Source organism: Notechis scutatus, chromosome 4, assembly GCF_049901735.1.
Source record: "Notechis scutatus isolate UNSWTSFEM ecotype Mainland chromosome 4, rNotScu1.2, whole genome shotgun sequence".
Classification (NCBI taxonomy): Eukaryota; Metazoa; Chordata; class Lepidosauria; order Squamata; family Elapidae; genus Notechis; species Notechis scutatus.
This window is the reverse complement of record NC_142012.1, coordinates 132,364,004-132,379,548: the sequence shown is the minus strand read 5'-3', so window position 1 is coordinate 132,379,548 and position 15,545 is coordinate 132,364,004. Positions and strand designations below refer to the sequence as shown.

Below are 15,545 nucleotides of genomic sequence, written 5' to 3'. Positions count from 1 at the left end.
TTCAAATGCAAAATGAAACCTACCTTTTTTTCTTTTCTCTCTCTTTTCTTTCTCTCTCTCTCCCCTCCTTTCACTCCGCTCCTATCCTCCCTCCCTCCCTCTTTCTTTCTTTCTTTCTTTCTTTCTTCTTTCTTTCTTTCTTTCTTTCTTTCTTTCTTTCTTTCTTTCTTTCTTTCTTTCTTTCTCTTTCTTCTTTCTTTCTTTCTTTCTTTCTTTCTTTCTTTCTTTCTTTCTTTCTTTCTTTTTCTTTCTCTTTCTTTCTTTTTCTTTCTTTCTTTCTTTCTTTCTTTCTTTCTTTCTTTCTTTTCTTCTGATTCTAGATTGATACAGCTTACAGCACTATCAAAAATTTAAAAAACACATTCCGACTGTGATAATCAAAGATTTTAATGTTAGTTTTATTGATTATATTATACACTGCAAGAGATCCTCTTAGAGGGAGATGGGTAGTTAAGAGATATAATAAACAAACTAAAAAATAAATGAATAAATAAAAATAGGCATTAGCTACTTAGTGATACTCTGAAAATGGTACTTCACTACACAGGATATTTTGTATACCAGTTTGTATTCCTACATGCAAGATATATACCTGACTTTGAATGTTTTTGAAATTGGACTTGACATTCCCTCAAAAACTTTCAATCAATCAATCAACCATACCAATCAATCATCCAACTAACCTCAACACACTGTAAAGATATGATGCAAATTGGAAAATTTGGACACATTTTCCAGGATTTTCCTTAACAACTATTTGCTGGAGTGATTTGTGTGTAAAATCATTAAGAGATCATTAAGAAGTTGAGAAAGCATGGATCTGTAAATATGGATGTGAAGAGCTTCTAGTCGAGAAATCTAAAACTATCTAACATTTCTTCAAATGTCTCATTAAAGCATTTTTTCATCTGTGCTTTATTCTACCAGTTTCCAATTTCCACATTTCTCAGGTTATAATTCTACTGATACTGTTAGTCTAATTAATCTTTGACTGAAATAAATAAGATTACAATAATTATTCATATAAATAGGAAAGTAATCATGCTATGTATTTTTGTGGGGATCCTAATTCCCATTGGGACCAAATCTTAGTCTCTGAAAATTGGTACTTAAATTGCTTTCTAAACCAGTGGTCACCAACCAGTGGGCCGGGACCACGAGAAAATTTTCATGGTCCGCAGAGAAATGTCACCCCCAAAGCAATTAATCCAGGCTGTGCAGGAACATAAGGCTTGCGTCACTTGCATTGTGAACAACACGAGGTAGTGAGGGCAGTGGGGAAAGGGCAGAGGGGGGGAACTTGCCTCACTCACCCCGTGCGCCTCACCTGGCCACCGGGCTGCTTCTTTCCACTTCTTTCTTCTGCTTTGTCTGCATGCAAGGAAAGCAGCAAAAGTCTTTCTTTCTCTCCCCCAAACTTCTCCAGAAATGAGTCTTTGGGACCCTGTAAGGCATCCTGCACCGGCTGCACCGGTGTGACAAGTCTCACAAAGACTCATTTCTGGTGGAGTTTGGGGGGAGAGAAAGAAAGACTTCTGCTGCTTTCCTTGCATGAAGCCAAAAGTCTCTCTCTCTCTCTCTTTCCCTCCCCCCCTCTCTCCCCCTGAGAACAGAGCTGGAGACAGTATCCTGCGATCCCACATAAAGAATAATCGATCGGTAGGAAAACAGTGTGGGGAAATTTCTTGCAGACTTTTGTGGGGATTTTCCCAGGGTCTCTGGTTTGCGGGATTTAAAATTATGAGTTTGGTGGTCCCTGAGGTCCAAAAGGTTGGTGACCCCTGTTCTAAACTGTATCTAAAACTTTTGCCATCTTATGTATTGCCCAATACTGTATGTATAAATCCTATTAAATGAAACTAAATTTATCTATGCCTGTTTTATTTAAAGTGAATTGAAAAGTACATTAAAAATCCAAAAATCCAAATGTGTTTTATTCCAAATTTCAATGTATCACTTCAACTCACAGTCCTTGCTGCTTGGCAATAGGAGATGCCAGTTCAATCCATTTGAAAACAAAATGACAAGCAGCATCCAGGTCAGAAAAGACAAATCATGGATTTTACAAATTAAGCAAGCAATCTAAATTCTAGACGCTGATGTTTCTTTTTTCCTGGAAACAATGTTGTTTCCTCTGGATATCTGAATAAATGTAGATGGCATTATGATCCAATATATAACGTATATTCCAATAAATATGTAAGGTATAATATTTGTAAGGAAAGTAAATTGTGATTAAACTGTGCAGGGCAAGCAGAACCAATGGTTTATGCTCATTGCTAGTAAGATGTAAAGAAGCAACTTCCTGCTTTCAACATCAAACACTGCACAAAACAAACTCATGAAGAACATAAGATACATATTTTGTAATTATAGATGGCAAAGACACAAGGATCTTCAAGAGAAAACAAAACCACTACTTGTTCCTCTTATCATGTCAGCAAGTTGCTCTTTTCTGTGGGAAAAAAGCTCAATATTTCCACTTCCAACTATGCTCATCGAATAAGTGCATAAATTATTGAGAAGTTAAACCTGGAACTTTTTCACCTTCAACTCATCCATCTACCAAGTTAATTCAGAGGTACTGGATAGGCTGTCAAGGGGTTGAATTAGACACCTTAGCACAACTGTCACTACTACCACCAACACACTGTACAGGCAAACCTTATGAATCTTGTTCATTTTTTTGCTCTTTAACTTCCCAGCTCTGTTTACAAAGAGCCATAAAGATTATCACCATCAAGCCTAAATGCTTAAAATGAGAGCCAAAGCACTTGTTAATAAGCTAAAGACAACTGAAATGTTCACACAACGTGAAATAACATTATGCCTTTCACAAATTCTCCAGATCTCAGTTGCTTGCTCCAAGGAAATATTCCCCACTCCTAATTCCTACATGTGATACACGGACACAAAACAGCAGCGTCTAATTATTTAGCAGCAGAAGCCTCATCTTTCCCTCCGGGAACATTGTCAAGAGGTAACATGAGATTGGGAGGACTCTTGCGATCTCTTTAAACAGTAATGCTTACATTAAACAATAACAGGTCACAAGTAAGTTTGGAATAGGTTGCCGGAGATTCGGGAAAGGAAGATCGCGAAATGTCATCTTTCGCCTAGTGGAACTGGCGGAGCAGAAACGATCGAAATGGCAGCTTCGCCAGAGAAAAAGCAAGGGTGCGGGCAAAGGAAACAGTTTCCTTCCTTCCTAGTCACCTATGTGCGATATGTAATCCAAACGAACGTGCACGTGTGTTTGCAAAAGTTGGTCCTCGGAAGTTGGGTTTTTGTTTGTTTGTTTGTTTTACTCACTTTAAACTGTTGTATCTCCCCGTTTGTTGCTATTGCTATTGGTGGTACTGCTGCTGATTCTGGCCGCGGCCCAGGGGGTCGTCCTGTTGCCGGAGTGTCCTTCCTTCCTTTCGCTCGCTCGTTCTTTCTTTTTTTTGCCTTTGTTACCGCCCTGAAATCCAGGCGTTGAAAAGCTGCGCCCTGTACAGCTGCGGACGCCTCACGCCGTCCGGCACAAAGGCTGCCTGCCTGAACGAAAGCCTGACCCCCATCGCCACAAAACACACACGCCCGGCTGGGCTGAGAGAGGAGGGTGGTAGGTTGCTAGGTGGGCGGGAGGATTGTGCAAACGTGAGCCTGCGTGCGGATCTCTATGTGTGTGTGTGTCTGTGTGCGAGGGGGTCGCGCAGAGGGGGCGCAAGGGGCAGAGCCTTGTCCAGGGCCGGGCGAGGCGGGTGGGAAACTTCCTCGCGCAGAAATAAAGAAGCTGCACCGCTCCACGATTTGCTGCCCTGACGGGGAGGTGGGGAGTAGGGCTGCCCCATTGTCTCCGAAAAGCCAGCTTGCTACAAGCCAGCATGCCTCCCGCCGTTCTTTCCCACGCCCTTCCTGCCCTCAACCGTCCACCCCGGCGACTACTCCAGCCGTTTCCCACGTGAGGTCGGAAGCCCTGGCTAGCTTCCCGTACAAGACTGGGACGCAGAAAGAGAAAGCAGCGCGCCCAAGGTGGGACGGGAGGCGGGGTTCGCGGGAAGGAAACAAAGCGGAGCGAGAGGGAGATGGAGAAGAAGCGAGGGCAGCCGCGGTTTTGGGAGCCCCCGTGAGCCCCGCCGGCCGCGGATTTGATGCGGCGGAAGCGGGGCCGAGCGCACGCAGCGGCGACTTTGGTCTCAAGTCGGAGCAGCGGGGTAAACGGCCGCCCTCCCCACCTCCCAAAGAACAGGGTTGCGGGCTGTGTGTGTGTTTCCGCTAGATGAGGTGGTGGTAGAAAATGGTATCCGAATCGCGAATTTGATCAAAAAAGAGTAGGGGAGGGGGAAAGGAAACAGAGTGTCCTTGAACTTGTACAGAGTGAATATCCCGCACACCCCCTTCCTGCTCTTTAGAACAGGGGTCTCCAACCTTGGCAACGTTAAGCCTGGTGGACTTCAACTCCCAGAATTCCCCAGCCTGGGGAATTCTGGGAGTTGAAGTCCACCAGGCTTAACGTTGCCAAGGTTGGAGACCCTGCTTTAAAAACAAATTGGAAGCAAGAATTTGGGACACACAATTCCTTGGCAGAAAGACCCGTGCATCTTCTGCTCTAGAAACCATGACCAAGATAGAGATGGCTGTTCTGAAAGGGTTAAGTTTTAAAAAACATTAAGGCAGGTCTTTGCCCCAATTTCTCTATCATACAAACATACTGGGCATGGAGCAGTTGCAGCCATAACACAGCCTCCCCCCACCCACCCATGCTCTGAGTACTCTGTATATGGAAGAGTTGGTCAACAATGAAAGTACACACCAATGACCATTGTATGCATTTGTGTTCAAGTGTTACCAAAAAAAGGGTGCATTTGTCTGGTAAATTAGTCTCTGATAACCAATGATATAATGTTCAAAAAGATGAAAGATATCCACACTGTTCAATAGTGATGTCAATAACCATTTGCACCATCCCATTTGCACAGTGCCTTCCATTCTCTGATGGCAATCCCACCCCAATTCAACATTATTTCAGATAAAATATTGTCTACCTGTCAGAAACATTACAAATATTATATATTACCACAAATTACAGCAGGACCTCAGGAATACATTTCTCTGTCCTACCTATGCCTATTTATACACATTCTTCCTCTTGAGGAATTTTCTTTAGATTAGCTACAAACATATTTACCCACCTTGCTATTCCTTCTCAGGGTAAGCAGTATGCAGAAAAAAAGTAGTAAGCAAAAAAAAGGGGGGGGGGGCAGGAGTTAAGAAAACAGAGAAGGAAGTCCAACTAAATCTTGTTTATATCAGTTCGATTCAAGATACTTCTTCATGCTTTTGTCTTTTTGGAAACCATTCATGCTTCCGTCAGATCTGTAGCAATTCAAACACTATACTATTGAAACTTCTACCTGATAACTGAGCTGTTATCATTTTATACTTCTACCATAATGAAGTTGAAAGCCAAAATGTTATTCGAATATTCTCTGATTTGTTCACTTAACATGAAAAAAATGTTTTGATGAATTAGCATCAACTAAAGATCGCAAGAAATACATTTAAACCTTGAATAACTGATATACTAATGTGGGAATCCCCAAGCTTATTTACTTCAATTCTTGCAACTATTATACCCACTATAATATTTATTTGTTCTTTAAAATATAGGACTACCTGTAATGTATTTCAGTGTTCCTAGTAAATCGGGTATTTTAGGTGCAGCTAATGCATTTGGACAAAATTGTGAAATAAAAAAAAGATGTTTTAAATGGATGTACTGATATTCTCCAGTTTTAGAAAATAGAAATTCTTCTTGTGACAACTTAGTTTAAAAAACTGGTTGTGTATACACAGTGCTAAAGCTGAAAGTTAGGAAAGCTAGCCATCCCATCATATGCCAATCCTAATTTAGCTAAAGAAAATGTAGGAATTCTTCCTCTGAAATTTCCTTAATAATTTACTAATTTGCTGGAAATTTCTTAAAGTTACTAACATGGATATCTAAGTGTACTAACATTTCCTCAAAATTCACTGGTATTTTAAAATCATCTATACATCAATATTAATTTGAGATAAACAATCTGAAATATTTACATGGAAAATACTGTTATCTCAGAATGATTCAGAAAAATATGTAAAAATATTCAAACACCAAGTTAGAGTGAATAGGAAGAAAAAAATAAAAAAAATATTTAACTACAAAAGAGTAGTTGCCTAAAACAGGGCCCACCCAACATTTTGGGCACCAGGATCTGGTTCTATGGACTGGAGGGGGCGTGGTTTCGTATGATGCCTGTGTCCCATGGATGGGGTTTCACTTGTTTGTGTGGCCCAGTTTCTGGCATGCTGCGGATCGGTGCCAGTTCATGGATCAGGGTTGGGGACCAGAGGTGGTATTCAGCAGGTTCTGACCAGTTCTGGAAAAGTGGTAGTGGAAATTTTGAGTAGTTCGGAGAACCGGCAAATCCCACCTCTGACTGGAGATTTCACAGTATCCCTCCCCTGCCATGCCCACCAAGCCACATCCACAGAACTGGTAGTAAAAATTTTTTGAATCGCATCACTGTAGGGGACACCTGGCCTAAAAGATGTACTCTTGTCTTAATCAAAGATCTCCACTGTGAAAGAATATTACCCCATACGTGTAGTTCTCGACTTACCACAGCTCGTTTAATGATCATTCAAGATTACAATGACACTGAAAAAAGTGACTAATGATTGTTTTTCACACTTACGAACATTATGGCATCCCCATGATCACATGATCAAAATTCAGATGTTTGACAACTGACTCATTTTTATGACATTTGCAGTGTCCTGGGATCATGTGATCACCTTTTGTGACCTTCTGACAAGGAGAGTCAAGAAAATTTATTCTTTTGTCGAATTTATAATCTACCTTTTCTAGGATTTCTATTCCACAAAGCAGCTGAAATGCTCTAATGTAATTTCAGAAAATATGTTCTCTTCTGTTTTATTGTCTTTTTGTATCACATTTCTGCTTTCCATCCAACCCGCTGCCTGAAAGTATATGCACAATTTCATAACTAAAATAGATTTCTGACCCCTAGGGGTTATTTTTTTACTTAAAATATCTTCTGCGTTGAAAATCTCAAGAATCCACGTACTAGTAACTTCCTACTGGGACATATGCATATGCATCAGTACAGAGTAACAGGGAAGATGCCAGAGGCATGATTGCATTGCCTTAAATTATAGTATGGCAGCAATATTGATATGATATACGGATGCAGTAAGTTTTTTGCTCTGTTACTGAAAGGAACATTACCTGCTACAAATATACTGAGATTGCTTTGGTCACGTATCACTATATTTTTAATGTCTGTTCAACTTATTTCCATTTGAAGTACTTCCATTTTTTGTTCCTATCATCATCAACAGCAAAGAAAAGGACAAACACCAGGAAATACAATGTGTTCTTGGGAACATGTAGAGACTACTACAACAAAAGTAGGAAGTGACTGATGGGAAAGTAAATGAGAGACACCATAAGAAAGGGCTAGTTCAGTATTTTGGCCAATGCAGTATTTTTAGCACATAGCATGAACCTCTGTCTCTTTTTGCTTATCCTTCCCAGCAGGGAATTCAATCCTGAGTGGGATCTTATGATGACGCAAAAAGTATATTTCTCCCTCTTCTTTGTAACTCACACTTTCCTCATACTACTGCCACTACTTAGCACCTTTGTTGAAACCCATGTCTGTTAGCTTTGATCTTTACTCGGGGGATTTTCTGAACTCGTGTCATTTGCAAGTTGCATTGGGAATAAGCGGCAGAGTTACTTATATCCACTAAGCAGGGGCTGTCTTCCAGGAATAGTATAATTAATCAACAGCAGCAATTTGTCTTTAACCACTCAGTGTGGTTTAGTTCCTGAGAAAAATCTTACTGGATTTCATCACAATCACATATGCTGAACTTTCGTACCTACTGTTCTATCTCACACCTTCCCTTTCTGAGAAGATATTTAATATTAGGTATTGAGTAGGGGCTCATTTAATCCAGGTCCTGACCTGGAGCTGAAAAAGGTCAAGAGATGCCTTGAGCACTGCTAAAGGAAAACAAAGAACGAAGGCAACTGAACACGAATTCAGGCTAAGGTTTACCTCATGGTGATAAGAGGGCAAAACATCAATACTTTTCCATACTTACTGTATCCACAGAATACTATCCAGCTGTCCTGTTTAGGGTCACTTGGATTCTCCTTGGGAAGAGAGGTCTGGAGGCCCATCTATAAGGCCATGTGGAGGAATTTTCTATGTATCTGGAAGATAAAAACCTTCCAACATTCCCAGTTGGATACCAAGCATGTTGCAAGTCCCGTGGAGATGCCTGGGAGCAGACTTGATCCAGTTCGGAACAGTTTGATTCTGTTGAACCCGAGGACATGGACAGGATCCTCCAGAATGTAAATCCCACCAGCTGAGCATTAGATCCATGTCCCTCTTGGCTGGTTAAGGCTGCCTGAGAGGTATCACATTGGTGGGTCCAAGTGGTAGTGAATTCATCCTTATTGGGTGGGGGGGCATTTCTGGCTTCTTTTAAAGAGACACTGATATGCATCATCCTCAAAAATTCATCACTGGACCCTGCCATTTTGGACAATTTTTGTCCAGTCTCCCACTTTACTTTTAAGGAAGGTGATTGAGAAAGTAATGGCATTGCAAATCCAGCAGATCCTAGAGGAAATGTATTATATGGGATTTTTTCAGTCAGATTTCAGGCCACAATATGAGACTAAAACAACATTGTTCACACTGTCAGAAAGTTTCTCCTTATTTCCAGGTTAAATCTCTCCTTGTTCAGTTTCCATCCATTATTCCTTGTCTGGCCTACAGGCGCTTTAAAAAATAGCTTGACCCCTTCCTCCCTGTGGCAGCCCCTCAAATATTGGAAGACCGCTATCATGTCTACCCTGGTCCTTCTCTTTACTAGACTAGTCAAGCCCAGTTCTTGCAACCGTTCATTGTATGTTTTAGCCTCCAGTCCCCTAAACCTGGTTGTTCTTCTCTGTACTTTTTCTAGAGTCTCAACATCTTTTTTATAATGTGGTGAACAAAACTGGATGCAGTACTAAGGCTTTATAGAGTGGTATTAGTACTTCCCTTGATCTTGATTGTATCCCTCTGTTAATACAATTTAGGATTGCATTAGCTTTTTTGGCTGCTGCTGCACTCTGCTGGTTCATATTTAGCTGGTTGTCCAAGATCCCTCTCACAGTTACTGCTATTGAGTCTGGTTTCACCCAATCTATATGTGTACTTTTGGTTTTTCTTGCCTAAGTGTAAGATTTTACTTTTCTCTACATTGAATTTCATTTTGTTAGATATGGCCTAGTGTTCTAGTCTGTCAAGATCCATCTGGATCTTGAGCCTATCTTCTTGGGTGTTAGCTATTCCTGCTAGCTTAGTATCATCTGCAAATTTGGTAAGTTTCCCTTCTATTCCCTCATCTAAGTCATTAATGAAGATATTGAAGAGTACTGGGCCTAAGACGGAACCTTGTGGCACCCCACTGCTTACTTCCCTCCATGTAGACGTAGACCCACTAAGGACTACTTGTTGAGTACGGTTTGCCAGCCAGTTGCGAGTCCATCTAGTGGTGGTGCTATCTATTCCACTTTTTTCTAGCTTACTAAGAAGTAGGTTGTGGTCTACTTTGTCGAATGCCTTGATGAAATCTAAATATATTATGCCCACAGTATTTTGCTGGTCTACTAATGTAGTCACTGTGTTGAAGAATGAAATGATTGGTTTGGCATGATCTGTTTTTAACAAACCCGTGCTGACTGCTAGTTATTACTTTACTTGTTTCTAGAAGTTGGCAGATCTGTTTTTGTATTATCTTTTCCAGTATCTTCCCGGGTATTGATGTTAGGCTGATTGGTTTATAGTTTCCTGGGTCTGTTTTTTCCCCTTTTTTGAAGATGGGAACCACATCAGCTCTTTTCCAGTCCTCTGGTAGTTCACCAGTGCTCCAGGATTTTTGAAAGATATGGTGCAGTGGTTCTGAGATGACCTCTGCCAGCTCCTTTAAAACTCTGGGATGTAATCCATCAGGCCCCAGTGATTTGTTTTCATCAAGATCAGACAGGTGTTCTCTTACTATTTTTTTTGCTTATTTTAACTTTTATTTCTGGCCTGTCTTTTACAGTTATGTTTTTGGTGGGTTGAGCTATATATAGTTTCTTTTTGCATGAAGAATGAGTTAAACAGTTCTGATTTCTCTCTATTGCCTGTTACTTCCTTGCCATCTTCTCTCTTTAGTGGATCGACTGTTTCCTTGATTTTTTTTCTTGTTATTTATATGTTGGAAGAAACCTTTTAAAATTATCTTTGACTTTTGTTGCAAGTCTTTGTTCGTTCTGAGCCTTTGCTATCCTGACTTCGTCTTTGCAGATTCTGGCTATCTGCTGATATTCTGCCTTAGTTGTATGTCCTTCTTTCCATTTTTTGTACTTGTCCTTTTTTTCTTTCAATTTGCCAGAGAGATCTTTGTGCAGGCATGCTGGTTTCTTCTTGGATTTCTTGTTTTTCTTTCTCAGTGGTATTGTGCTCGTCAGTGGTATTGTGCTGATCATCTAATGGATGATCTCTGGTTAGAATGGAATGGATTCATCTTTGCTCTTTTTAAACTCTTGGCAGCTTTCTACACCATCCATCACAGTATCCTTTTGGACTGACTTAGGGAGTTGGGGTGGGTGGCACAGTTTTTCACCTCCTTCTGATGCCAGTCTCAGTTGGTGTTCATAGGGAGCAAGAGGTCCAGCTCACCAGTTCCTGCTTTGCAAGGTGCCACAAAGCTTGGTGCTTTCTCTACTTCTTTTTAAGAGGTTTGCTAAAGTCTTGAAGAAGCCTTTGGGGTGGGAAAAAGAAAAAAAATGAAGAAAGATCAAATTGTACAACAATATTTGAATGACTTAGAGACTTAGGACTTAGAAGTAAAAGGAATAAATATATAGCGGGTTTTTTTTTAACCAAGGTTTAAGACATAAATCTCTGGTAACTTTTTACAGACTTTTTGCTAACACAGGACTCAAAACTTGATGAATTATGGATTTGCATATACATAAGAGATGGGTTATGGGAAGAAATCTGCTTGTAATCTTACAGGGAATACTGAGTTACTAAGTCTGTTTCTACAAGTTGTGCTGAAGATCAGAAATCACCTATTTTCTTTCCTTTCTCTTTTTCTTTTTTCCTTTCTATGTCTCCTTTTCTCTGAGTTTCGTTTGTATTTGCTTTTACTATTGTAATTAAAGTTTTCAATAAATTTTTTTAAAAACAAAATAAAAATGACCTCTCTCAATAGCATCAGGTTGAATAGAAATGGGGAGAATGCAGAGCTCCAAAGTATTCTACAAAACAAGGCCCTTTGGTTAACTTCGTCCCACTACCAAAACCAACTGGATCCAGCCCTGAAGAAAGGAGGAGAACCACTGCAGTCTTGGAAGCTGGCCCAGAAGGGTATCTATATGGTCAACTATAAGGCTAACTGTATATTTGTTGTATCTTCCACAATTAATTGTGAGCTGAGGTGTAGCAGTGGTTAGAATGGAGTACTGTGGGCTGCCTGCAATTTCGCAGTTCGAATCTTACCAGGCTCAAGGTTGATTCAGCCTTCCATCCTTCCGAGGTGGGTAAAATGAGGACCCAGATTATTGGGGGCAAGATGCTGACTCTGTAAAAAAATGGTATAGAGAGGGCTGTAAAACACTGTGAAGTGGTATATAAATCTAAGTGCTATTGCTATTACTGATTACATTATGGCATATAATTATATAATTCAGACTCCTGAACTTGATATAATAATTCTGTGTAATAGAATCCTAGTGCTGAATTATGTGTATTATAAATAGGTTGACTTAAAAGAATTTAGTGAAAATAGCTTTAAAAATAAAGCTAATAACGCAGTTAGTTTCATTTGCAGTTTCAAAAACTACCAAAGACAAACACGGTCAATGACTGTTTATAATGTTCTCAGAAGTGTTATCAGCACACAAGCTGTTTCCTGCAATCAGCTTTCCTATTTTCCCAATGATACGCCATAAGCAATAAGAAAGATCTAGTAAAAATATTTGTAACCACATGTGAAGTTCTTCAGTGCTGCTTTTTGGAACCTGACAGTTTATTTTCAGACAGAACAATTAATCATGGAACAACTTGCCTACCGAAGTTGTGAATGCTCCAACACTGGAAGTTTTTAAGAAAAGATTGGACAACCATTTGGCTGAAATGGTATAGAGCTTCCTGTCTGAGAAGGGGGTTGGGTTAGAAGACCTCAAAGGTCCCTTCCAACTCTGCTATTCTATTCTATTCTATTCTATTCTATTCTATTCTATTCTATTCTATTCTATTCTATTCTATTCTATTCTATTCTATTCTATCCATTCCATTCCATTCCATTCCATTCCATTCCATTCCTATTCCTATTCCTATTCCTATTCCTATTCCTATTCCTATTCCTGTCCTGTCCTGTCCTGTCCTATCCCATCCCATCCTATCCTATCCTATCCTAACCTTTCACCCATAAACCCAGTAGGTTTAACACCAATATTTAGGAAAATATATGTCCAGTGATCTCCCAATTTTGCTAATTTGTTGAATTTGAAAAATGTTTCACATTTCAGCAGATATATAACAAGAGCGGTCACATGTTGATGTCTATACTTATGAAATGCATTTTTCTAATCCTAAAGCTTTTCCTGTGGAGCACTTACTATATACAGCCACCTGACAGAATGCGTTTATTTATGAATTTTTAAATTACTGAAGTCAAATAAATTCTAAGTAGTGTACAGAAGCCAGTATAATAATAAAACAATAATAACATACCAGAAAAATACAATATATAATTACAGTAAAATTATAATTAATACAATAGTTTTGGGACTAGGAAGTCTGCATCATTTAAGTCCCAAAGGCCTCCCAGTAAAGCAAAAATCTTATGAACTTTTGGACGGCCAGCAGAGTGTGAGCTACCCTTGGCAAGAGAAGAGAAACCCTTTCTTGATAGGTGGGAACTTCAGAAGGCATTCAGGGTATCTTCAAACTGGGAAGGAAGAATTTATACAAAATTGTCTGCCACAAAGATACCCAGGTATTGAGCATAACAAGGCTTTATAGCTATGCAAACCATGTGAAAATACTGGTAATAATTTGTGATGGACTGCAAATACGGAATTAACTGCTCCTACCAGGTATTCTATTTATATTTTCTATATAAGTAGAAAAATAGGGACCACTTTGGTAGAAAGATAACAGTGTTCCATGCCCCTTCGGTGTTTAGTCATGCTGGCCGCATGACCATGGAGACATCTTCGGACAGTGCTGGCTCTTTGGCTTTGTAACAGAGATGAGCACTGCCCCCTAGAGCCAGAAACGACTAGCACATATAAGGGGAACCTTTACTTTTTTTTTTTTTTTTTTTTTAACCAGGAATCCATTTGAAGATGTGTGAGGCCAGATTATTTCCTGCATTCTTATGGTTTATTGTTGGGAATGTTTGACACGGCCCAGTGCAACTGGAATAGATTAGAATTGCCATCTTGGAAGTTCTTCCTCTCAAACATTAGAAATCTTTGGACTAATTTAGAGGATCCTGTTGTAGGCAGAAGATTCCAAAAGAGTCTTTGCTTTCTTCCTTACCTTTTTTTAAATAAAAAATTAATTTAAGAGTATATTTTATTTACTATATGCATGCACACACTCTGAATTCTCTGAATTCAAAACAGAAAGTAATGTGTCAGGTACATTGTTATTTTCTAGTTGCTATGGAACTAGAAAGGAAGTCAAGCACTTTATAAAACTTGTTCACCAATGAAAAATTCACAGTCTTTATTGAATTGTGGCAGACAGGTCCCCTCTTACCTCTACAGAGTTCTGACATAACTATGTGCCAGATGCAATTATCATAACAACATGAATTGTTGAAAAAACAATTTAAAAAAGACCAGGTCCTGTTGGCAAGATGAAGACTAGGCAAATGATTGTATACTACACAGATGATTTGTCTGACTGGAGATAGTGTTTGATCTACTTGCCTGTTTTGACATCAATAAGTATGACTTACCAAATATGTTTGCTTGAAAAATGGGCTCATATGGACTGATATGCAAACCCCAGAACAGTAGAGGCAATCTGTGTTGTTCTCTCAACTAATGGAGAAAGGAACAAAAAAGAAAATTACATGTGCTCAGAAAAAAGTAATGCATGTATTCAGGAAGTTCTAGTACAAGTGCTATTAATAAGATATCATCTGCTTCTTTTGGCAGTTGACCAGAATGTTTATAAAAATATCAAACTGTATATGGAACTTTTATTTAATATTTTATTTTTATTCTCTCCATGTATGCTAATGGAGAAATGACAGCTAGGCTGAACAGATGAACAAAGCCATGATGATTGGCCATGTCTATGCTGCTTGCTGACTTCTGTTAGTGAGGAAGTATTGTCCCTGCCTGGCAGAATGCAAATGTGAAAATGATCACATATTTAACTCTTAATAAAGCAATGTGTTTTCCCATTTTCAAGCATATGTGATGCATCTCCCAAAGGTATTTTTAATTTAAGTGGATAAATCACATATCTGACTGGAAAAATATGGAAATAATTGACCAGGCAAACATCAGAAAAGCACATCAGTGAAGCTACATATGATCTATCATCCAATCAAACTTTTGAATAAAACCAAACACAAAATACTGATGGAGCAGACAGATTAGAATAGATGGAAACACCTTTCCCAACCATCAATCAGCTGACATTTCCCAAGAAGTTGCAAGAGGCAAATTCCACACAGATTATAAATATTCAAGACAAACCTTACTTCTGAATTGTTGCACTGCAAAAGTATTGCTGGAATACAATGCATAACATCTGCATAAAAAAGAAGGAAAGAAATTAAAACCAGTTCTCAAATTCTACTTTGATGGAGATAATTTGAACCTTGGAGAGCCACAGCTAAAAGTAAGCTCAATAAACTACCATTATCCAAAGATATATCTCAAAAATCATTTCAATTAGGAAGATGACAGAAAGAGGGAGAAGTATGGCATGGAAAGATGAGGGAAGGCTAAAGTGTAGGGTTCCATCTTGTTATAGTTTAGCCCACCAACAGAATATGTGAATTTGGCAATGTCAAAAAACAATATATAGCTGTTTTCTTAAAGATGCAGGTACACATATTTCATCCTGAAGAAAGCATACAGTAGCATAATAATATATTGTTATGATTCGTGGTGGCCATTTATTTTTGAAGAATGGGTAGCTTTTTGTTCTGTTCATGGATATTCTTCCTTATATCTATCTGTTAGATTTCCCAATGCATTTATGAATATGTTCAAAGTGTGAGACAGTATTAAGGGCTTGGGAAATGAAGTCTATGGTACAGATTGTGTTCTGAACCAATTGAGTGTAACAGTATGATGACACTCATGTGATGGAGAGTTGTTTTATGGGAAAATCTGTAAGTAGAAGTTTAACATACAGCTTGGAAAAATGAAGGAGGTTTTTTTTAGATCATTGGGTGGCAAAATT

At 39.1% G+C, this 15,545-nt stretch overlaps 2 protein-coding genes across 4 annotated transcripts in view; one reads left to right on the top strand and one right to left on the bottom strand.

Moving 5' to 3' along the window:
* ST6GAL1 (ST6 beta-galactoside alpha-2,6-sialyltransferase 1) overlaps window positions 1-5,209 on the bottom strand; it is a 47,809-nt gene extending 42,600 nt beyond the window's left edge. The window contains exon 1 of one of the 2 annotated variants that reach the window (XM_087964981.1): window positions 5,178-5,209. The gene's annotated coding sequence lies outside the window, so the exon portion shown is untranslated. Of the gene's footprint in view, window positions 1-3,312; window positions 3,617-5,177 lie in introns of those variants that run through there. The other variant, XM_087964980.1, reaches the window with a different exon arrangement.
* Window positions 3,054-15,545, top strand: part of ADIPOQ (adiponectin, C1Q and collagen domain containing) — a 34,170-nt gene continuing 21,678 nt past the window's right edge. The window contains exon 1 of one of the 2 annotated variants that reach the window (XM_087964983.1): window positions 3,054-3,264. In XM_087964983.1, coding sequence (XP_087821109.1) covers window positions 3,149-3,264 — 116 coding nt within the window. In that variant the 5' untranslated portion in view covers window positions 3,054-3,148. Of the gene's footprint in view, window positions 3,265-8,174; window positions 8,417-15,545 lie in introns of those variants that run through there. The other variant, XM_087964982.1, reaches the window with a different exon arrangement.